Here is a 22849-nt window from a genome sequence, read left to right on the forward strand (position 1 = left end):
TTGCAAATTACAAAACATTCTTTCAAACGAATTTTGCACATTGTCGAAAGAATTTTTTATAGCATCGAAAATTTTTATCAAGTTAGAATCTATGCTATCGAAATATTTTTGTGAACTTGAAATTCAAAAAATAATAGAAATTAACATGATACAAATTGTTGCATGTTTAATATTTTCTGCTGTTAATCTGAAAAAGTGTGACTTAAGAATTTCTGATAAATTAAAATGGAAATTTAAACCTTCTGATTAAAGCATAAAATATATAAATAAATAAATGCATAGAAAATTTCTCTTTATGTTATTAATTCTCTGAAATTTTCTTGCATAAAGCTTTCTGTTTAAAAACTTCTTAATCTTGATGTCGAATGACTTAGAAATTTATCTTGACTTAGAAATATTTCCCTGAAAATTATTGAAATATAGTTTCAAAATTTTTTTTAATGTCAACCCTTAGATTTCGTTTGTACCCCATTTTTATTGTGATCAAAGGGGGAGAAGGGAAAGTATAAGTCTAGGGGGAGGTAGACAAAATTGAAAATTAAAATGTTTGAAATTTAATTTTTTCTATCATGTTGCATGTTATTGCAATAAACTGTTTAATTTCATATCTATTGTTGACCCTAGCTTAACTTGGGTTGATCACACCAAAAAGGGAGATTGTTGGAACCCCAAGGTTGTTTTGGTGTGATCAACAAGTTAAGTTAGGTCCTGCGTTGTTTCTAACCTTGTGTCTAAGTGTGCAGGAGCTTAGGAGCACAGGTACTCGAGCGGAAGAAGCACTAGCGAGAAGGGACCTGTTGCGTCGAGGGACGAGTCTTTGGAAGAGTGAGAAGGAAGTGCGGTGGTGGTTCGTCTGGCGAGCGGAAGATTGCTCCGGAGCAAGAGACGCAGCTAGCGAAGGTCGGCACGGGTGCGCCAGGGAAGTCTGCGGATGAGTACGCTGGTGGACGAGAAGGGACACGCAGTAATTCCGAGGGACAAGCGGAGGAAGCACGCTTGAAAAGCCGGAAGATGGGTTGGGTGAGCCCTATTCCGATGTCGAGATCACCCAAGCAAGCGGAGCCGAAGCGGAAGACCCGGACACCGGAGAAGAGAACACGGACCAAAAGTCAACTGGGTTGACTTTTGGCTCCGGGCGCCCGGAACTATCCGGGGCGCCCGGAACCATCCGGGGCGCCCGGAAGGGACTTTTTCACAGGATCGAGCTTTGACTCGATCCAACCGTTGGGGGATAAATTTTATCCCCCCAGGGCGCCCGGAACCCATCCAGGCGCCCCGACCAAGGCTATAAATATAGCCTTGGTCCAGAAGCTTTTAAAAACAATCACGATCATTCTATTTCCAAACACTTGTATGCTTTAGTTGTAGTTAAGCTTCTATTTTCTGTGCCTAAACGCTATAAGAGGCTTCTCCGCCTGAAGGAGTTTTTGAGCTTAATCTTTCTTGGATTAACAACCACATCGGTTGTAACCAAGTAAACATCTGGTGCCTCGTTTTCTTCTTTTATGCTTTTATTTATCTGCTTAATTCATTTTAAAAGTGTTAGCTTAATCGTTCGAGGAAGGGTTGTTTGTTTTTAATTGACAGGTTATTTACCAACCCCTCTAGCCGGCCCAACGGTCCTACATGTACGGGAAACATGATCTGACCCGATAATAATTTAAAAACCTACGGATCATTTGCAAAGTAGTACCATTTAGCAGGATGAGGACTCAAGGAGGGATGGCAGAGCAGTACAAGGCGCCAGCGAGACCACTTTGGTCAGCGATGTGATCGGTTGACCGTCGACGAGATGAGCGTATTTCTGAGGACGTTCTCCTCATCCTCATAGACTGGGGGGAGGGGCAATGCACAGAGTTCCTTTGCCTCCTGGCTATATCTTATGCTGCACAACTCATGAGTATCATGTGTAATTATTTTTAAAATTTATTCTATAATCTAAATATTATATAAGTCTAAATCCTAAAATCTAAACCTAAAGTCTAAATTCTAAAAATTATACATAGTGTTTGTGTAAGGTGTGCAAGGTGTATATATATATCTATAGAGTTCTGATATGCTATGCGATGCTATAGTGCATGATTGTACGTGTCACACAGCATATCAGCTTTCAAGTTTTTTTTTTAAATTAATTTTTTAAGATTTTGAATTTAAAAAATTCAACATTTCCTTATATAAACCCCTAATACATGGATATATCCTCTAAACATATTACGATACTATGTAAATACTTAAATTTATTTTATTTTTAATTTTTCTTTTAACTAAACACTATAACCTAATTGGGAAGCCTAAACCCTAGAGGTAAAATCTTTAAAAAAATAACTTAAAAATTATAACCCAATTGGAAAGCCTGAACCTAGAAATAAAATATTAAAAAAATATTTTAATTACCTTTTTTAATTCAAAATTTTAAAAAATATCTATTATTTTTTAGATTTTGAATTAAAAAAAATCAACATTTCCATGTATAAATCCTTAATACATTAATATTACCCTAAGGTAAAATCTTAAAAAAAAATTAGTTTAAAAATTATAATCCAATTGGAAAACTTGAATCGTAGAAATAAAATCTTAAAAAAAATATTTTAATTATTTTTAATACAAAATTTAATAAAAAACAAAAAGTTGATATGCTGCACGATATATATATATATATATACTTACTTGTGTGGGCATTAAATTAAAAAAATTATATTATATATTTATTTTGTATATATCTTGAGGATGATAAATGAAGGCAGGTCCAATCATTTATACAAAATATAATTATCACTAAATCGATTCTCATATATTATTTAGAGTATCCATATGATATTCTCTAAATATAAAATTTATCTTAAATTTTATATTTTAAGTAAAAAAAACTCTTTCTATAGTTACCCTATTTATTTCCTAAATTTAATTTTCATGAATATTATTTCTCTAAATTTAGGAAATAAAATTATCTAAATATTAAAATATTCTTTAATTTGTAGGAAAAAAAAATAAAGGAAATAGATTGAGTAATGAAAAATAGCTATTATATAAGAAGTCGAAAAAATAATAAAAAGTGGATGAGAGAAAAGAAAATAATAAAAAATAAAAATTTTAGGATAACTAATGTAGCATGTAATAAAAAATAATTATCTAAATTAAATTTAATAAAATAGATAATTTATTCTAAATTTTATAGATATTATAGTAAAATTGATATGATACAAGTATCTTCTGGTTTAATTTATGGTAAATTGATTATTTTATAAATAGGAGAGTGCAAGTATTGAATTGCTCTCCCTTTGTATTTTGGCAACTGATTAAAATAATTATGAGTTCATTGACTAAATCACCATTATTTTACGAGTCAAACTTCAATTAAAAGCATAACGCCTGTTTTTTGTTTGTTAAGTAATATACTACTTATAATTCACATGCATCCAGTGCCTTTTTAATTCACATGCATCCAGTGCCTTGACATATCATTCACTGTCCACATCACCACAACTTGGATATCGGCCCACATGGCCTGTCTGGGTTTATTATCCAAACGAACCCGGTTCATTACCGTCCGCGGCTTACTCGAACCAATTCGAGTTTGAAGTTATTGATCTCAGAAAAGGATGACAAATTATCGTACCGATTTGAAATTCCATGAGTTAACAAAAGACATTTGGTCCGAACCAAGTGCAATTCAGACCAACAGACACAAACCGGTCCGGTTCGGCTGACCGCGCTCAATTCGCGTCGGCTGGGAGACGTCCGATCGCATACTTCGACGGGGTCTCAGTAAGCATAGCGGCGCCGACCCATCATTAAGCACGCGCCACGCGTCTCTCTTTCAGTACCGAACCCCGCCTTTCTCGGATAATCTCGTTCCTTCTGAATCCTCTTCACCCTCAACTCTCCAATCATTTTCCCTTTATTCATTGTGCGGTTCCATGCGTGATTTCTCTCCCAGGCTGGTTCCTTGTTCCCGCACTTCTGTCTTCTCCGTCGATCTCGAATCTTGCTTCCTTGCTAGGCGTTTGTTCGTCGCACAGGTATTTCGTGTTAAGATCGCAAATTTTCTCATCGGAGAAATGCCGGTTTTTTGTGCCGTTTTAGGGTTTCTGTTCGTTCCCGGGAGAAAGATCCCTCCTTCCTGTCGGTTCCTTACTGGCGCTCTTCTCCTAACCCTTTTTTACCCAACTCGGTCAAATCTTCGGGGTGGTTGTATCGGTTTCTATAATTAGAGAGAGTGATAGGGTGGATTGTTTCGTGCCTTATATTCTTCGACAAAAATTGTTTGCTTGAATTTTGGCGTCCGCCAAAGTGAATTCTTCGTCACGACCTTTATGTCCGGTGACTGCTGAGTAAGAGTCGTAATTTTGTCGCTAAAGGTTGGAACTTTTGCAGTATGCGATGCGAGGAAGTAGTGGATGTTTAATGGGTGAGGGTGCTTGTTGATACGAGGAAGTGATGAAGCTTTCTGCTCTTTTGACATCTGCGGGTATTAACATTGGCGTCTGCGCTCTGCTATTATCTCTCTATTCGGTGCTCAGAAAGCAGCCAGGAAATATCAGTGTTTACTTTGGGCGGAGGCTCGCAGAGGAGCACGGACGACAGCGGGACTCATATGTTCTGGAGAGATTTGTTCCTTCACCGAGTTGGATTTTGAAAGCTTGGCAATACACGGAAGAGGAGATCCTATCTGCTGGGGGCTTGGACGCAGTTGTATTCATTAGGGCCATTGTTTTCAGGTGAATAATATTCATGATAAACTCTTCAACATTTAATTTTTAGTCATTCTTCTTGAAATTGCAAGAGGTAGACGTTACTACTCAAAATTGTTGTCTCAAGATCAGAATGGCGATAATCCTGGATAGCATATTATTGTCCATGCCTGGTTGACCTGAGCACACATGTATAGTTTTTTGTTTTTTTCCTTCAAAATATATGTCGGTCAATTTCTTGTGTGGATTGTCACAATTTGATCACAGCTATTTTTTTTTTCTTTTTTGTATTTTATCTCTATACATGTAGCAACTGCAATTTCTCTTACAGGATTGAATCACTGATTCTTGATTTGACTTAAATTGAACAGTATACGGGTTTTTTCTGTAGCTGCTTCTATATGCTTATTTGGTATCCTTCCGCTGAACTATTTTGGGCAAGAAATGCATCATGTCCACATTCCGTCAGAATCATTAGATGTATTTAACATCAGTAATGTCATGGCCAAATCACGATGGTAAGCACTAACTTGAATTGCAAGGTGCATTAGAATCTTATTTATTCTTTATTATTGACATTTTAAATTATATTATGGTGTTTTTTTGGCATTAAGGTATTTTTCACTGTAAATTAGATTTGATGAAGTTTTTATTGTGAACTATGATCTGCAGTATAAAAAATTGGATTTTTATTTTCTAAAAATCGTCAATGAGTATAGTCTACTTGGGTGGATCACTTGAATATAGATGGGTGCATATGATGACAGTTGTTATTACTATGTGATATTTGGTCTCGTATGTCCAGCGATCATAAAAATGCATTACTTAACCCTCACATAATTTAAATGGAAGATGGGCAGAAATAATTCCTGTTCATTAGAGTCAAAATTCATACCAAGTGTTGGAGTAATAGGCACCTAGAATGTCCATCTATATTTTTTATTCTCACTACAAAGCACACTTGAAGGCTCACATGGTTTATGAAAGGACTGCTTAGTGCAGGAATAGTATATCCTTTCACATCCATGCTTATGTTCAGGACCAAGATGAACGTTAGATGTCAATAGAATACACACCACAAGTAGTTGTTACCTGCATAATGGGACATCTGGATAATTACACGAGCCAAAAATCTCAAGTAGAATATTTTCAATAACAATTTCAAGATTGAATCAATTAGTTTTTGCATAAAATAGTTATGGCACTTTCTCTGATTTTATTATTTTTCTTCTATAGTGTGCAATTATTGATTTTTCACAAAAATGGTGCTTGTTGGAAGATTAATTCTGGAAATTTGTTTATTTTCACTAGCTAACAATTATTCTTTGCAGGCTTTGGGTACATTGTCTTGCTCTCTATATAATATCCATTTCAGCTTGTATTCTTCTCTACTTTGTAAGAACTTAATTCTATTTAGTTGATTTTCTGACAGCAATTTTCTTTCAGATTAGACCATTATAAAATTTTATACTGACTATTGAGATTGTTCAATGTTGCACAGGAGTACAAAGGCATTTCTAAATTGAGGCAGTTTTATATTACTCGATCACTCCCCAACCCTAGCCAATTTACTGTACTTGTTCGTGGCATTCCAAAGTCAACAGAAGATCCACTCACTGATACTGTCAGGAACTTTTTCACAAGATATCATGGCCCAAGTTACCTTTCACATCAAATGATTTATCGGGTTGGAAAAGTCCAAAAAATTATGGTATATAATCTTATGTGTTTGATTTATTAAAAGGGCTTGATGTGCTCTTTTCTCCTTTATATATATATATATATATATATATCTCAAGCTGAATACTGATGGAAGGACAGTTATTAGTTACCATGCCAGTACATTGATTTTCCCATCCCATTTTTGGTCACTTTAAATTTAAAGTAGATACTATGCTCGCTTATGCTTATCTTGCATTTGTAGTGATAATTTCCTATGGATTGGTTTGTTTGTCATTTTCATTTCTTGAAATTGATTAGTTCACAATCAAAACAGGATCTTTTCTGAGTTAGTGTATATATTTTGTCTCTTCATGCATGCATGGGTAGCTTTGCATTTCCTATGTTTTAATGTTATTATGTACTTGCTCTCTCTATCATTAAATCTCTTCTTTGCTCACTAAAGATTCACATTGCACTAATATTTTTCTTCTTCCAGAGCGGCGCAGAGAAAGTTTATAAGAAGTTTGTGCACTTCAATCATTGTGCTCATGATAAGAGATTTCGTCTTAAACTTTCAAGGTGTGGTCTTTGTGGAGGAAAATCTAATGGTTTCCAGTTATTTCGGAGTCAATCTGAAAGTAACAAGAAAGTGATCCTTAATCATCCGTTGACTGAGAAAAATAAGGTGACGCAATTGGGAAGTAGAAGTCCTTTTCTGCCTCTTTCATTTTGCAATTTTTTTGAAGTGGGTTTCTTCTGCTATGCAATGTTGTGAAGTATTTTGTAATGACTCCAGATCATTCTCTTTTGTGTAGCATAGTAATGACATTAGTAGTACAGGGGAAAAAAACATGAAATCATTTATGGAATAAAATGTGTACTACAGGCAATAGCCTCAGTACTTATCCTAGATCCAAACTACTAGCGATAGTTAAATCTAGTCCCTCTGTCCTGTGAAATTATTAATCTTGTTTGTTTGGTTTCAAGAATTTTTATGGGGCAGCAAAAGTTATAAATCATATAACACTGAGCTAGTTTATATTTCAGTCGCTATTTTTCTTCTCTTTGTCAATGTCATGTCTACTTCATAGTATCAAATATTCTGTGTTCTAATTATTTACAAGCTGTATGATTCTTTATACTTTGTAATTATGTAGGCCCTACTATAATGATATATTCTTGGCCACATCTAATATTAGATTATAATTGAAGTTAAATTTGCTACTTATGTTTCTACATGCATTGGATGATAATGTGTCAAATATGTCAAGGAATTACTTTTCTTTGATTAGTGAAATGGTTCAGTTATGTTATCATTACTCAATATTTTGCACTAAATTTGTACAGGAATGTGCTGCTGCTTTTGTGTTTTTTAGAACTCGGTATGCTGCATTGGTTACTTCAAAAGTTCTCCAATCATCAAATCCTATGTTGTGGGTCATTGATCTTGCTCCAGAACCCCATGATGTGTACTGGTCAAATCTTTGGTTGCCATATCGACAGCTTTGGGTTCGGCGAATATCTACTCTTCTAGGTTGTATTGTGTTTGTGGTCTTGTTCATCATTCCAGTGACCTTTGTCCAAGGTTTATCTCAACTAGATCAGTTACAACAGCGGTTACCCTTTTTAAAAGGCATACTAAAAAAGTAAGTACTTCGTCTAACTTGTGGTACATGAAAATCTACATACTAAGTCAAGTTCATGATCTCAAGATCAAATTTTAAATTATTAAATCAGTTAACAATTATTTAACTTTTTTCTTTTATCTCTAGAAAATATTAGATTATGAAATAATTTTTAATTTTCTTATAGTTGTGTCTATGAATATAATTAGTTTTTAGCATAAGAATCTGGTAAATCACTCAAATGGTTCACAGCTGATATATTAGACTTCCTTGGATCAGCTATAGCATTTTTATTAGCACTTTTCTGACAATTTTTTAATTATATATTTGTAATATATTTAATGTGCAGGGATTTTATGATACAAATAGTGACGGGGTACCTCCCGAGTGTCATCTTACAATTATTTCTTTACACAGTTCCTCCGTTGATGTTGTTGTTTTCTTCTGTGGAAGGACCGATTTCACGCAGTGCAAGGAAAAAGAGTGCATGCACTAAAGTCTTATATTTCACTATCTGGAATGTATTCTTCGTTAATGTTCTATCTGGTTCCGTCATTAACCAACTCAATGTAATATCGAGCCCAAAGGACATTCCTACCCAATTGGCTAAAGCTGTACCGAGGCAGGTAATTGTCTCTTTTACAAAAAATGGTTATCTTTCTTTCGTCATTTCAAAATCCACAAGAATTAAAAATATGGCCAATTCCCAACCAATATCTCTAAAAAAGGTTGAGAAATACAATATTAAAATGAATTGTCCATAAGATTTGGAACTTCTTCTCAATTAGGATTGACTTGCTATGGTTTTTGTCTTTAATCATGTCTAGTGCTGTGATTGTTTTTGGTTGGATACAGGCCACATTGTTTATCACATATGTTCTCACTTCTGGTTGGGCAAGTTTGTCGACTGAGATAATGCAGCCATTTGCCCTCTTATGGAATTTTTTTAGGAGGTATATCTTTCGAATTATGGAGGAGGATCCTGATTGCATTCTATCGTTTCCTTATCATACAGAAGTTCCAAGAGTTCTTCTATTTGGACTACTTGGTTTCACATGTGCCATATTGGCACCTCTAATCTTGCCATTCTTGCTGGTCTACTTTCTCCTTGGATATGTTGTGTATCGTAACCAGGCAAGTACTGTGCTTTGTTATTTTAAGTTATTCAACCGAGAAGGCATTACATAAAAGTTTGACTACATATGATGTCAAACAAAGCAATCTTATAATCTGCTTTAGTTATTCGGCTCTGTCATTTGGTATCACAACTCGGAAGCACAGCAGTCAGTTAACATGTCAATGTAATGAATGCAAGGATTAAATATGTTTGATTTCCTTTAACACTTCATCTTTCTCACACAGCATTTTTTTTTTCCTTCAGTTTTTGAGTATTCTATATTATATTCAGAAACAGTGCAATGGTTTATACTGATCCTCTTATGGGCAGATCATGAATGTTTACATCACACGATACGAAACTGGTGGAAGAATGTGGCCTATAGTCCACAACACAACAATCTTTTCATTAGTAATGGCACAAGTAATCGCTCTCGGTGTTTTTGGCCTCAAGGAATCAACTGTTGCCTCAGGGTTCATGATTCCACTTTTGATCTTAACTCTGCTTTTCAATGAGTACTGCAGGCAACGGTTTCATCCACTGTTTAAGAACCTCCCAGCACAGGTTGGTCTGTATTAGATTTAAATTTTTAGCATGTAGTTAGTAGATTATTGACTTGCATTGTTCTTTGTTACTCTCAAAGATATTGTCGATATACTCGACCATTTTTTCTAATGGCTTTTAGTGAACTTATAGGACTTGATCGATAGGGACAAGGAAGATGAGGAAACTGGAAGAATGGAACAAATTCACGAACAGCTGTTTTCTGCCTATTGCCAGTTTCCTGCAGAAATCTCCAGCAGTTGTACGCCAGATGAAGATGGAGAAGGTTCGAGCGGCGTCGATAAGAAAGACATGTCGGGTGACGATTTACAAGTGGATGTCAAGCATCCAACGCTTCCTAAAGTCTTTCGACTCCGACAAGCTGTTGATGCTGTCAGCATGCTTTTCTCACTGCAAAACAGGAATTTATCAAATCAAAGGATAATAAGTTCTTGAGACTGCTTGCGGATACACCAGTCAGTCTCACAGGATTATAATATCATTCTCAATATTTTAAAACACTTTAGTTCCACACATATTCTTTAGTGTAGATATCAATATCTTCAAAGGAATTTTGTAGTGCTATTTTTTTTTATTACAAGCACAAGAGGCAAAATTGTAAGATGATAGTTACCATGGATTATGGATGTATCATACGCTGAACCTTAAGCTACTTGTGGAAAATTGAGTGGCTGGATGATCAAATGATTTTTTTTTTTTTAAAAAATGATCCTTCCTATTATTTATTGTATATGATTGAAAACCAACTGGTCGAGAGCCATGGCTGACTGCCTCTACTTTGAAATGGATTCATCAAAGTCGTCACTCGGAATATATTACACTTTGAGGAGTTTGATTATTTATGATACTAGATATTATACTCTAGGAGTTTGAATTGTTTGTGACATTGACTGTTAAGGGGAGTTTGAATTAATTGTCAATGACTGACTGTTAGCATTAATTTATTATTTTTAATTTATCTTGATAGTCAATAGAAAATTTTTATGAGATTAAATCGATTATTTTGACAATTAATATTAAAAAAAAAAAAGGGGAGATATGATATGTGTGATATTTCGTTTTTTTTTTTTTAAAAAAAAAACAGATGAAGTAGGTAACAAGCCTGACTTCGAGTACGTAATGTGTAAATTAAAATTGATTGTTTTAGTGCCATGGGCCTAACTAAGTTAGAATTGTCAGGAGTAAGGTTCAAATTTCTTAAGACTTTATTGTCTTAGGGAATAAATTCTTTCCATCTAGAAGGCCATTCGATATCATGATTTACTATTCTTCCATCCCTATCCATCTAAAAGGCCATACTATCATGCTACTTGGGGATGGTATTTGATCGTTAAATAATTTTTTTTTACATGCATTTATCTAGAAAAAAAAATTAGATGAGGACACTAGGAGGAGGATATGATGAAACTAATTAAAGATGCGACATACATACGGTAAGAAGTACCTTATCATCACCACCTAAGTTCAGCATGTTAAACAACAAATGCATGTTAAAATGGGCGACTAAAGGGTGGAGGAATTCATGAGTGTGGACAAGCGGAGGCGATCAAGTTGTTGACCGTCGACGAAGGGAGATCAAGTGGATGAACTCCTCCTTGGCTCATTCTCTAGTAGATCTTGACTAAGGCTTCAACCCACTCCTGTCTTCGCCTAGATCCATCCCTGTTTATTTCTTCTTAGTGGCCCTAAAGATGGTTTATGTGCTCAACACCCCAAATCCAACATATGAAGGAGAGGAGACATTGGACAAACTTCATGCAAAACAGAAGTGGGAGATGAATGACGAAATATGTAGAGGTCACATCCTTAACTCCATGGGGGACAACCTGTTTGACATCTAATGTAGAAACCGTCAAGGAGCTATGGTAAAAAAGTAAGAAATTTCTTGTCTTCACATTCTTCGATTATAAAATGATGGACATTAAGTTTATCATGCAACAATTCATTGAATTAGAAAGAATGTTAAACTATTTTTCTCAACATAATTTGATTATGGATGAGACAATAATTGTTAGTGGTTTGATAGATATGTTGGGATGTATACTATAAGCCTAGTTTTTGTATGAACATCTGTTTTAAAATATTTTGAAATGAGAATTACTTTGGTCAAATGTCTGCATTTTATATTTACATATATGTCAATGCAGTTGTCCATTTAATTTATATTGTAAATAATATGGTGTGTGGTGCCACACAGAAGATCATGTTATCGGTTCCTTATAAATTATAAATAGTAGCTCACAACCAAGATGGATTGGGACAAACCATTGGAACGGTTGTAGTGTAATTTGGTATTAGTCTGTCTTGACTATAAAATTACTCTAGTACACTGTGTGTATTGAGCAGGACTATTTGAGGTTGTTCAATTTGTACAGACTACATAAAAGAACAGAACCTCTGTTATTATGGATGTGCACCCTCTTAATCCTTATATAATAACAAGCACGTATACTTAGTATTTATTTATTTTTAACTTATCAATGTGTGAGATTTATTCGTTAAATCAATAGGTCTGATGAGTTGGGATATAGTATTATTTATATGATGTGTTGTTGATTATAGAAGGAAACTGTGTCCTAATTATTTAGGCTGATGATGTCCCCTTAAGGAGCTCATAAGGATTATCATGTAAAACCCTGCAGGTGGACTTAGTCCGACATGATAATAAAGTTGAGTGGTACTACTCTTGGAATCAGATGTTAATTAATTGAGTTGTCAGTAACTCATTTAATTAATGGACATACGATATCTTAAACACAGGGAGATTAACACACTCATGATAAGAAAGAGCCCATATTGTAATATGGGATTGGTGCGGTAGTTCAATAACAACCATTTAGTGGTATGAGTTATTATTGATGGACTTGGGTTGGGTGTTTGGGCCGAACATAGGAAGCCCAAGCCCATCAGGAGGCCTAAACCAATTTCTCCTCTAAGTCCCTGTTGTAGCCTCTATATAAAGCCTCGCATCCACCTATCCATAACTTAGTTTGGTTTAACTGTGTTTGGTTTAACTTGGTTTAGTTTACCTTAACTTGGTTTGATTTAATTTAACTTGGTTTAGTTTAGCTTAACTTGGTTTTGTTTAACTTGGTTATAGAAAGAGAGATTTTATTTAAACGGAATTTGGTTATAGAAAGAGAGATTTTTTCTAAATAGAATTCTGTTATTTTTCTTTCTTTGTAACCGACGATAAGTCTATAAAAAGGAGTAGGTGGTGGCTCATAAAACCAAACTTTCTAATTTTCCTAATTCCACAATTCTCTTCTCTCCTCCTAGGGCCAGCGGCACACATCCTTCTCCTTGTGGCCAGTGCCCCTCACCTTCCCTCTTCATCCTTGGTGGTCGGCGCCACCATCACCTCCACCTAGGGTCGACGTTATTCTTCCCAAGCTAGGGCCGACGCCCCTCCCCTCATCCTTGAGGGCCGACATCCCTCCTTGCTAGATCACTTGGTGGCCGGTGGCTTGGAGAAGATGAAGAAGTTGAAGAAGAGGAAGAAGAAGAGAAGGAAGAAGATTAGAAGGTGCCCCATCCTAGAGCCTCCTTTTGTAGTCGACGGTTTGAAAATCGAGAAGAGAAGGAGGGTGGTGTTGTCTTGGTAGATCATCACCCACACAACATCCAAGAAGAGGAGAGGAATACGGCAGAAGATTAAGAGGTCTTTAGCTACAAAGAAAAGATACAACTAGTTCTTTAATTCCGTTGCGTATCTAGTTTTATTTTCTTTGTATCATTTTTGGAATACCAACATAAGAGGCAAATGATCTTATACTTCGATCAAGGTGTGCTTTGATCATTCAAGAACTTTCTTGATTGATCAAACACATATTTGATCGAACATGCGGGTTGCTAGAAAAAGTTCTGTTCTTGTATAATTTTTTTTTGTACAGGAAAATTGAAACAAAATGGAATTCCAGCGCCTTCAAGTGGTATCAGAGCAAGTTTTCTGCCTCTGAGTGTTTGGTTTTTGGTTAAATTATGCACTGTTCATATATAATTTAGGTAAGATAATAGTAGGTTATGCAAAATAGATTACCTCTGTGGTTGCAGGCATACTAGTTCCAACTATTATGACCTATTGTGTTTGTATGTGATTTGAACCCTCGTGTATGTCGAGGGTATTTTGTGTGTGCATGATTGTAATTATTAAATACAATCGGAGCTGTATTAGTTTATTTTATATTTTGTTCGTGTTGGAACCCCAAGGTGTTTTGATGTGATCAAACAAGTTAAGTTAGGTCCTGTTTTGTCTAACCCTTGTGTCTAAGTGTGCAGGAGCTTAGGAACACAGGAAGTCGAGCAGAAGACGCGGCTAACGAGAAGAACGACACGGGGAGAGAGCCGATGGGCTCGGTGCGCCCGAGGGACGAGGTGACTGCGGAAGAGTACACTGGTGGACGAGAAGAACGTACGTGATGTTCGAGGGAAGAGAAACCGGGAAGGAAGGCTGCTCGAGGAGAAGGCCGGAACTTGGGTTCGGGCGAGTCCTATTCCGGATGGCCGAGATCACCCAAGCTAGCGGAGCCGGAGTTGAAGACCCAGACCGAGACGAAATGAACCGAAGCAGAGCTACCGGACGGAAAAAGTTCAACCAGAGTTAACTTTTGGGTTCGGGGCGCCCGGAACGTACCGGGGCTCCCGGAATGTACCAGGGCGCCCGGAATGTACCAGGGCGCCCGGACCGAAGATTTTGACCAGATCGAGTTTTGACTCGATCTGAACGTTGGGGGATAAAATTTTATCCCCCCAGGGTGCTCGGACCCTTTAGGGTGCCCCGAACAGTGCTATAAACATAGCACTGATCTGCACAGTTTTTTTAATGAACTTGTAATTCATTTTCTCTGTGCTCTTCTATTCTTTTGTGCTGTCAACGCTGTAAAGAGGCTACTCCGCCCAGAGGAGATTGTCAGATATTGAGCTATACTTGGATTAGCAATCCCCTGATTGCAAACCAAGTAAACCCTCTACATCTGTTTTAGGTTCTGTTTAGTTAGTCTCTTCTATTTTAATTACAAGTTTTATTATCTAGTTAAAAATCCGAGAAAAGGTGTTTTATTTTTCAGGGCAATTCACCCCTTCCCTCTTGCCAGCCTCTAAAGGGACCAACAGTTCGATCTAGATTACATGTACATTCCTTCGTGGAATATAGGATCGATAAATGTACTTTTTTATTTCTTATTGTTGCGGCTTGCTATGCGTGGTGCTACCTTGAGGACCGGAGGCGCGGTGAAGAAGGAAGCAAGATAGACGCGATGACATAAACCCTAGGGCCGACGACTAGGTTTTCTCCTCCTCACCTGGCTAGGGTTGGTGGCATATAGAGGATAGCGATGGATGAGGCCATAATAGTTGAAAATTTATTTTCATATTTATTGCCTTTATATGTCGTGTTTGTGTGCTAGTGTGCATGTGTGATGTGTGCATGTTAAAATTCCTCGATTTTAAATAACTAAGTGGGAGAGGAATTATTTAAATAAATTCCACGGTCTCCATTACTGGTTTGTAAGTGATGCATTCAAACTTGCGCGTTAGCTTTAAGTGTCTTCCTCCACATCAGATGAGCTTGTTTGTGGATCACTAGATAAAACTTCCTCTATGGATGATTATAGGAAATTATTTAGGTTTTTGTGATCTTCTCCATTTGAAGGGGCACAATTCTAATTAATGGACTAAGTATCAAGTAATGATATACACTTAGGTGCATTTAATAGTATCCTCCCTATCGGAGTCACTGCTATTATTTGTGTGACCAAAGATAAACCAACTATTAATTTTATTTGTCATAAAGTTAGGTTGACAAGATAATAAAATTAATGGGTAAAATCTCCTCTTACAAATGTTTGAATTAGTATACATCCACACTATCGTGGCATACGAAATTTACGGTGTTTTGAGGTGTTGGTGAATTTAAATTGTATTGTTTGAGGAATCAATATTATTTTAAATTCTAAAGTTTTGACCAAATATTTTATTTTGTGATTCTCAGGATTTCAAAATGACTTTCAATCCTCTTGCTGTTATTTTAAAAGAAAACAAACTTACCGATCCCAATTATATTGATTAGAAACGAAACTTGGACATTGTCTTAACTGCTGAAGGATACAAGTTCGTACATTTTGAGGTCTATCCTAATGTGCCTGATAGTGATTCTAGTAAAGAGGTGATTGATAGACATAGGAAATGGGTCAAGGCAGATAATATGGCGCGGTGTTACATTTTGACTTCTATGTCAAATCTGCTGCAACATCAGCATCAGGCCATGCCTATTGCCTATGACATGATGCTCAATCTCAAGGAACTCTTCGGACACCAGAATCGGGCTACCAGGCAGGAGGTCATGAGAAACTTAATAACGACCACCATGACTGAGGGAACACCCGTGAGGGATCATATCCTCAAGATGATGGCTCATTTGAATGAGATGAAAGTCCTTGGAGCTGAAATTGATGGGGAAACCTAGGTCGATATCATTCTCCAAACGCTGCCCAAAAGTTTTGAGCAGTTCCGCCTGAACTACAACATGAACAAAAGGATTTATTCGTTGGTGGAACTTCTGATAGAACTCCAAGCGACAGAAGGGCTATTTCGTTAAAGTTCTCAAGTTCACATTGCTGAAAACGTTTTTGCCTCTAAGCCGAAAGGCCGAAAGAAGAAGAAGAAACAAGTTGGTTCAGCAAAGAAAGTGATTCGACCTCAAGGGACTAGACCGCAAGCAGGTGTGAAGAAACCAAAGGGCAAGTGTTTCACATGCAAGCAGTCTGGACATTAGAAGGTGGGCTGTCCTCGCAGAAAGGAGAACAATAAAGCTATATTTCATTTATTAGTTATTGAAACATGTTTAGAGGTGTTATCTACCAGTACCAGGTGTGTAGATACGGGAGCCACTAATCATGTCTACAATTCATTACAGGGGTTCCAGGAAACCCGACGACTACATGAAGGGGAGATTACCGTCTACATGGGCAATGTTACGAGAGTGATGGCTGTTGCAGTGGGAGATGTTTATTTATCTTTTGATAGGAACAAAAAACATTGATTTTGAGAAATTGTCATTACGTACAATGTTTTAGAAAGAATTTGATTTCAGTTTCTAAATTATTTATGGATGGATATTCTATTTCTTTTGATAACAAAGTAGTTGTCAAGAAAAATATGGTGGTTATCTGTTCTGGTACGTTGGTTGACAATTTGTACACTCTTAATCCTATAACTCCCACGATGCAACAAATGAAAAATTAATATATAATACATCTTCTAATTCTAATAAGAGAAAGCAACGTTTGAAAATGAACCAAACATATCTTTGACATCTAAGGTTAGGTCATATTAACTTGAGTAAGATTCAAAGGTTAATAGCTGATGGACCTTTGAGTTCATTGGTGGTGGAAAACTTTCCAACCTGCGAATCTTGCTTGGAAGGAAAAATGACCAAGAGACCTTTTAAGGCACAGGGATATAGATCCAAAGAAGTGTTGGAATTGGTTCATTCTAATCTGTGTGGACCTATGACTATCCAAGCGAGATGTGGTTTCGAATATTTTGTCTCTTTTATAGATGACTATTCGAGATATGGGTACATTTACTTGATGCGCCGCAAGTCTGAATGCTTTGATAAGTTCAAAAAGTACAAGGCTGATGTGGAGAAACGTCATGATAAAAGTATCAAGACACTACGGTCAGATAGTGGTGGAGAGTACCTCTTAGGAGTGTTTAGGAATTACTTATCAGAGGCCGGGATTCGATCCCAATTATCTGTACCTGGTACACCCCAACAGAATGGTGTGGCAGAACGAAGGAATATATCTCTTATGGAAATGGTTAGATCAATGATGAGTTATTCAGAATTACCAAATTCGTTTTGGGGATATACTCTGGAAACGACGATGTATATTCTGAACTTGGTACCTTCTAAGTCAGTACCCTCTACTCCCACAGAATTATGGAATGGGTGTAAGCCTTATCTAAGACACATTCGAATTTAGGATAGTCCATCACATGTACTGAAGGAAGACACTGATAAGTTAGAATCACATACAGAAGTTTGTTTGTTTGTGGGTTATCCGAAAGGAACGAAAGGTGGTTTGTTTTATAGTCTCAAAGATCAGAAGGTCATTGTTAGCACCAATGCCCGATTTTTAGAAGAGGATTATGTAATGAACCATAAACCCATGAGTAAAATTGTTCTTGAGGAAATAAGAGTGGACACATCTAATTTAGTACCAACGGTACAAGATGAGATACCACAAGAAACTGCAACACGTGTCACAAATGATACACAATTATAGGTAGTGCCTCGTCGTAGTGGGAGGGTTGTTCGACAACCTGATAGATTCATGTTTTTGGGAGAGTCTTCAGACTTAATCCCTGGTGAACATGAACCTGATCCCTGAACATATGATGAAGCACTCCAAGATAAAGATGCAGTATCTTGGCAAAGTGTAATGAACTTTGAAATAGAATCTATGTATTCTAATCAAGTCTGGGAGCTTGTAGAACCACCAAATGGTGTAAAAGCCATTGGATGTAAATGAGTCTACAAAAGGAAAAGAGGAAAAGAGGAAAAGCCATTGGATGTATTCTAACCAAGTCCTGGAAAAGAGGAAAAGAGGGACAGCCATTGGATGCAACAAAAGCAAGGCTTGTTGCAAAGTGGTATACTCAGAAATAGGGAATTAATTATGAGGAAACCTTTTCGCCGGTAGCCATGCTCAAGTCTATCCGGATTCTTTTATCTATTGTTGCTCATATGGATAATGAGATTTGGCAAATGGATGTCAAGACAGCTTTTCTTAATGGAAGTTTTGAAGAAAACATCTATATGAAACAACCAGAGAGATTCATTGCGAAGGGCAAAGAGCATCTTGTATGCAAGCTCAATCGGTCCATTTATGGACTGAAGCAAGCTTCGAGATCTTGGAACATCCGGTTTGATGAAGTGATCCAGTCTTATGGATTCATTCAGTGTCCGGATGAGTTTTGTGTATACAAGAAAAGTGACGGAAACGTGGTGGTATTTCTTGTACTATATGTAGATGACATTTTGCTTATTGGTAACAATGTCAAAGTGTTGTCAGACGTAAGGGTATGGTTGTCCAAGCAGTTTGATATGAAGGACTTGAGAGAATGTGGATATATTCTTGGGATCAAAGTAATAAGGGATAGCAAGAAAAGGATGTTGTGCTTATCCCAAGCTTCATACATTGATACTATCTTAACTCGTTTTAGTATGCAAAATTCCAAGAAAGGTTTTCTACCTTTTCGGCATGAAGTACCTTTATCTAAAGAGATGTGTCCTACGACATCCAAGGAGATAGAGGAGATGAAGGCAGTTCCTTATGCTTCGGCTATAGGAAGCCTAATGTATGCGATACTATGTACGAGACTAGATATCTGTTTTACCATGGGCATGGTTAGCAGATATCAAAGTAACCCAGGACAAGGGCATTGGATTACCGTAAAGCATATATTAAAGTACCTGAAAAGGACTAGAAATTATATGTTGGTTTACCAGACAGATGATTTTCTTCCTGTGGGTTACACGGATTCTGACTTCCAATCAGATAAGGACAATAGTAAGTCAACCTCAGGGTATGTGTTTACTTTGGGAGGTGGAGCCATAACATGGAGGAGTGTTAAGCAGAAATGCGTTTCGGACTTCACCATGGAAGCTGAGTATGTGGCAGCCTCTGAGGCAGCCAAAGAAGCTGTATAACTCAGAAACTTCTTGATGGACTTAGATGTGATTCCTGGTTTGTCCAAAGTTATCACAATTTATTGTGATAACAGTGGTGCAGTAGCAAATCTGAAGGAATCACGAGCCCCATAAGGCAATCAAACACATTGAGCGGAAGTACCACCTGATACGAGATATTGTAAAACGAGGAGAGGTTGTTGTCGCCAAGATTACATTAGCAGATAACCTGGCAGATCCTTTCACTAACGCCCTTCTGGCGAAAGCTTTTGATAGGCATGTTGAGAGGATGAGAATAAGATGTATGACAATATTTATGGCAGCATAGTCTTTTAGTATAAGTGGGAGATTATTGGGATGTATACTATAAGCCTAGCTTTTGTATGAACATATGCTTTGAAATATTTTGAAATGAGAATCATTTTGGTCAAATATCTGCATTTTATATTTGCATATATGTCAATGCAGTTGTCCATTTAATTTATATTATAGATAACATGGTGTGTGGTGTCACACAAAAGTTCATGTTATCGGTTCCTTATAAATTATAAATAGTAGCTCACAACCAAGATGAATTGGGACAAACCATTGGAACGATTATAGTGTAATTTGGTATTAGTCTGTCTTGACTATAAAATTACTCTAGTACACTATGTGTGTATTGAGCAGGGCTGTTTGAGGTTGTTCAATTTGTACTGACTACATAAAAGAACAGAACCTCTGTTATTATTGATGTGCGTCCTCTTAATCCCTATATAATAACAAGCACATATACTTAGTATTTATTTTTTTAACTTATCAATGAGTGAGATTTATTCGTTAAATCAATAGACCCGATAAGTTTAGATATAATATTATTTATATGGTGTGTTGTTGATTATAGAAGGAAACTATGTTCTAATTATTTAGGCTGATGATGTCCCCTTGAGGAGCTCATAAGGATTATCATGTAAACCCTGCAGGTGGACTTAGTCCGGCATGATAATAAAGTTGAGTGATACTACTCTTGGAATTAGATGTTAATTAATTGAGTTGTCAGCAACTCATTTAATTAACGGACACATGATATTTTAAACACGGGGAGATTAACGCACTCATGATAAGAAGGAGCCCATATTATAATATGGGATTGGTGCGGTAGTTCAATAATAACCCTTTAGTGGTATGAGTTATTATTGATGGACTTGGGTTGGGTGTTCGGGCCAAACACAAGAAGCTCAAGCCTATCAGGAGGCCTAAACCAATTTCTCCTCTAGGTCCCTGTTGTAGCCTCTATATAAAGCCTCGCATCCACCCATCCATAACTTGGTTTGGTTTAACTTGGTTTAGTTTAACTTAACTTGGTTTGGTTTAATTTAACTTGGGTTAGTTTAACTTAACTTGGTTTGGTTTAACTTAACTTGGTTTGATTTAACTTGGTTATAGAAAGAGAGATTTTTTCTAAATAGAATTTGGTTATAGAAAGAGAGATTTTTTCTAAACAGAATTCTGTTATTTTTCTTTCTTTGTAACCGACAGCAAACCTATAAAAAGAAGTAGGTGGTGGCTCATAAAACCTAACTTTCTAATTTTCCTAATTCCACAATTCTCTTCTCTCCTCCTAGGGTCGACGACACACATCCTTCTCCTTGTGGCCGGCGCCCCTCACCTTCCCTCTTCCTCCTTGGTGGCCGACATCACCTTCACCTCCACCTAGGGCTGACGCCATTCTTCCCAAGCTAGGGCCGACACCCCTCCCCTCATCCTTGAGGGCCGGCACCCCTCCTTGCTAGGGCCGGTGCCCCTCCTTGCTAGATCACTTGGTGGCCGGTGGCTTGGAGAAGAGGAAGAAGTTGAAGAAGAGGAAGAAGAAGAGAAGGAAGAAGATTAAAAGGTGCCCCATTCTAGAGCCTCCTTTTGTAGCTGGCAGTTTGGAAACCGAGAAGAGAAGGAGGGTGGTGTTGTCTTGGTAGATCGTCACTCACACGACGTCCAAGAAGAGGAGAGGAACACGACAGATGATCCAGAGTCTTTAGCTACAAAGAAAAGGTACAACTAGTTCTTTAATTCCGTTACGTATCTAGTTTTGTTTTCTTTGTATTGTTTTTGGAATACCAACACAAGAGGGTAGTGATCTTGTACTTTAATCAAGGTGTGCTTGATCATTTAAGAACTTGCTTGATTGATCAAACACATGTTTGATCGTGCATGCGGGTTGCTAGGAAAAGTTCTGTTCTCGTTTTTTGTACAGGGAAATTAAAGCAGAACAGAATTCCAGCGCCTTCAGGATAAACTTTCCCTCACTTGGAAAGACTTCAAGAGAGATCTCAAATATAAAAAAGAAGAGATCTCACTTGAAAGTCTAGCTAATTCTCTTTATATTGAAGAAGAATTGAGAAAGTAAGAAACCCCTCAATCAAAGGAGGATGATAAAGACAAGGAGCCAACGACTACCAAGGTGAATGTCATAGAAGAAAGCCAAAATAATAAATTCAAGAAGAAGGCTTTCTATGAAAAGGACAACGGTAAAATCAAGAAAAAGAAAGACAAGTGCTATATTGCAAGAAGGAGGTGATAGATCGAATGGGTGCGATAGAGGAGGGCGGGGGAGGGTGAATATTGCGCATTTTTTTAAAAACTTTTCTTTTCCTTTGAAGTCAAAGTTGTGCACAGTGGAAAGTAAATAGACACGTTTGTTTACTTCGTTCGGAGTCTAGGTCGACTCCTACTCGAAGGCTCGCGGTCTTTGACCACACCGATGAGCAATCCACTAATATTCTTCTTCCCGAAAACCTCGAAAAGAAGTAATGCGTACAAAATATAATGATATAAGATAGTAACAACTTACTATCTTATATAAGATTAAGTGCAATACAAAAATAGTAAAATATACCGTCTGTGTGTAGAAGTTGAAGCTTGGTCGACACTTGTTTACGTGTAGAAGAATTATAGAGTAGTCGCATGAGCATCACTAGCACAGAATTGAATCACAACAAATTGCCTTTACAACCTCAGACCCCGAGCTTCAATTTATAAGATCGTCGATGTTCGGTCAATTGATCCCTGTGTTCGGTCGACCGAACCAGCTATCTTCCTTCCTGGCTGAGATTCGATTACTGATTCGATCTTCGGCATTAACTGTCCATTAAGGGTTCGGTCAACCGAACAAGCTCCTTCCCTGTTCGTCAAGATTTGCTGAGATCCGCATTTACTGTGAATTAATGGTTGATTGGTTCGGTCGACCGATCTTACGGTTCGGTCAACCGATAAGCTCAATTTCCTTCTGCTTCTGATCGGTGCTGATACTATGCTGAGTCATCAGGATTCGGTCGATTGATATTACTGTTCGGTGGACCGATCATGGCTTGATCGGATTTGGTCTGTTCTGGTCTGATCTGAACACTGCTTTGATCTCTTCTTGTTTGGTAGACCGATCCTCCGGTTCGATTGACCGATCCAGCCGGACCTACAACACAGTGTTAGACAGAAAAGAATCCTGCAAAACATATGTTAGCAC

The 22849-nt window shown here is 37.2% G+C and overlaps 1 protein-coding gene across 1 annotated transcript; it reads left to right on the top strand.

The window, feature by feature from the left end:
• Positions 1–3820: 3820 nt before the first annotated feature.
• LOC122001495 (CSC1-like protein RXW8) lies at positions 3821–10307 on the top strand. Its single transcript, XM_042556265.1, has 11 exons — positions 3821–4019; positions 4375–4718; positions 5063–5209; positions 6023–6086; positions 6193–6402; positions 6850–7038; positions 7701–7999; positions 8328–8604; positions 8834–9112; positions 9426–9659; positions 9792–10307. Exons 2-11 carry the CDS (start codon positions 4438–4440, stop codon positions 10092–10094), a joined length of 2283 nt encoding a protein of 760 aa, XP_042412199.1. The 5' UTR covers positions 3821–4019; positions 4375–4437; the 3' UTR covers positions 10095–10307.
• Positions 10308–22849: the final 12542 nt, after the last annotated feature.

This window comes from Zingiber officinale, chromosome 7A (genome assembly GCF_018446385.1).
Source record: "Zingiber officinale cultivar Zhangliang chromosome 7A, Zo_v1.1, whole genome shotgun sequence".
Lineage (NCBI taxonomy): Eukaryota > Viridiplantae > Streptophyta > Magnoliopsida > Zingiberales > Zingiberaceae > Zingiber > Zingiber officinale.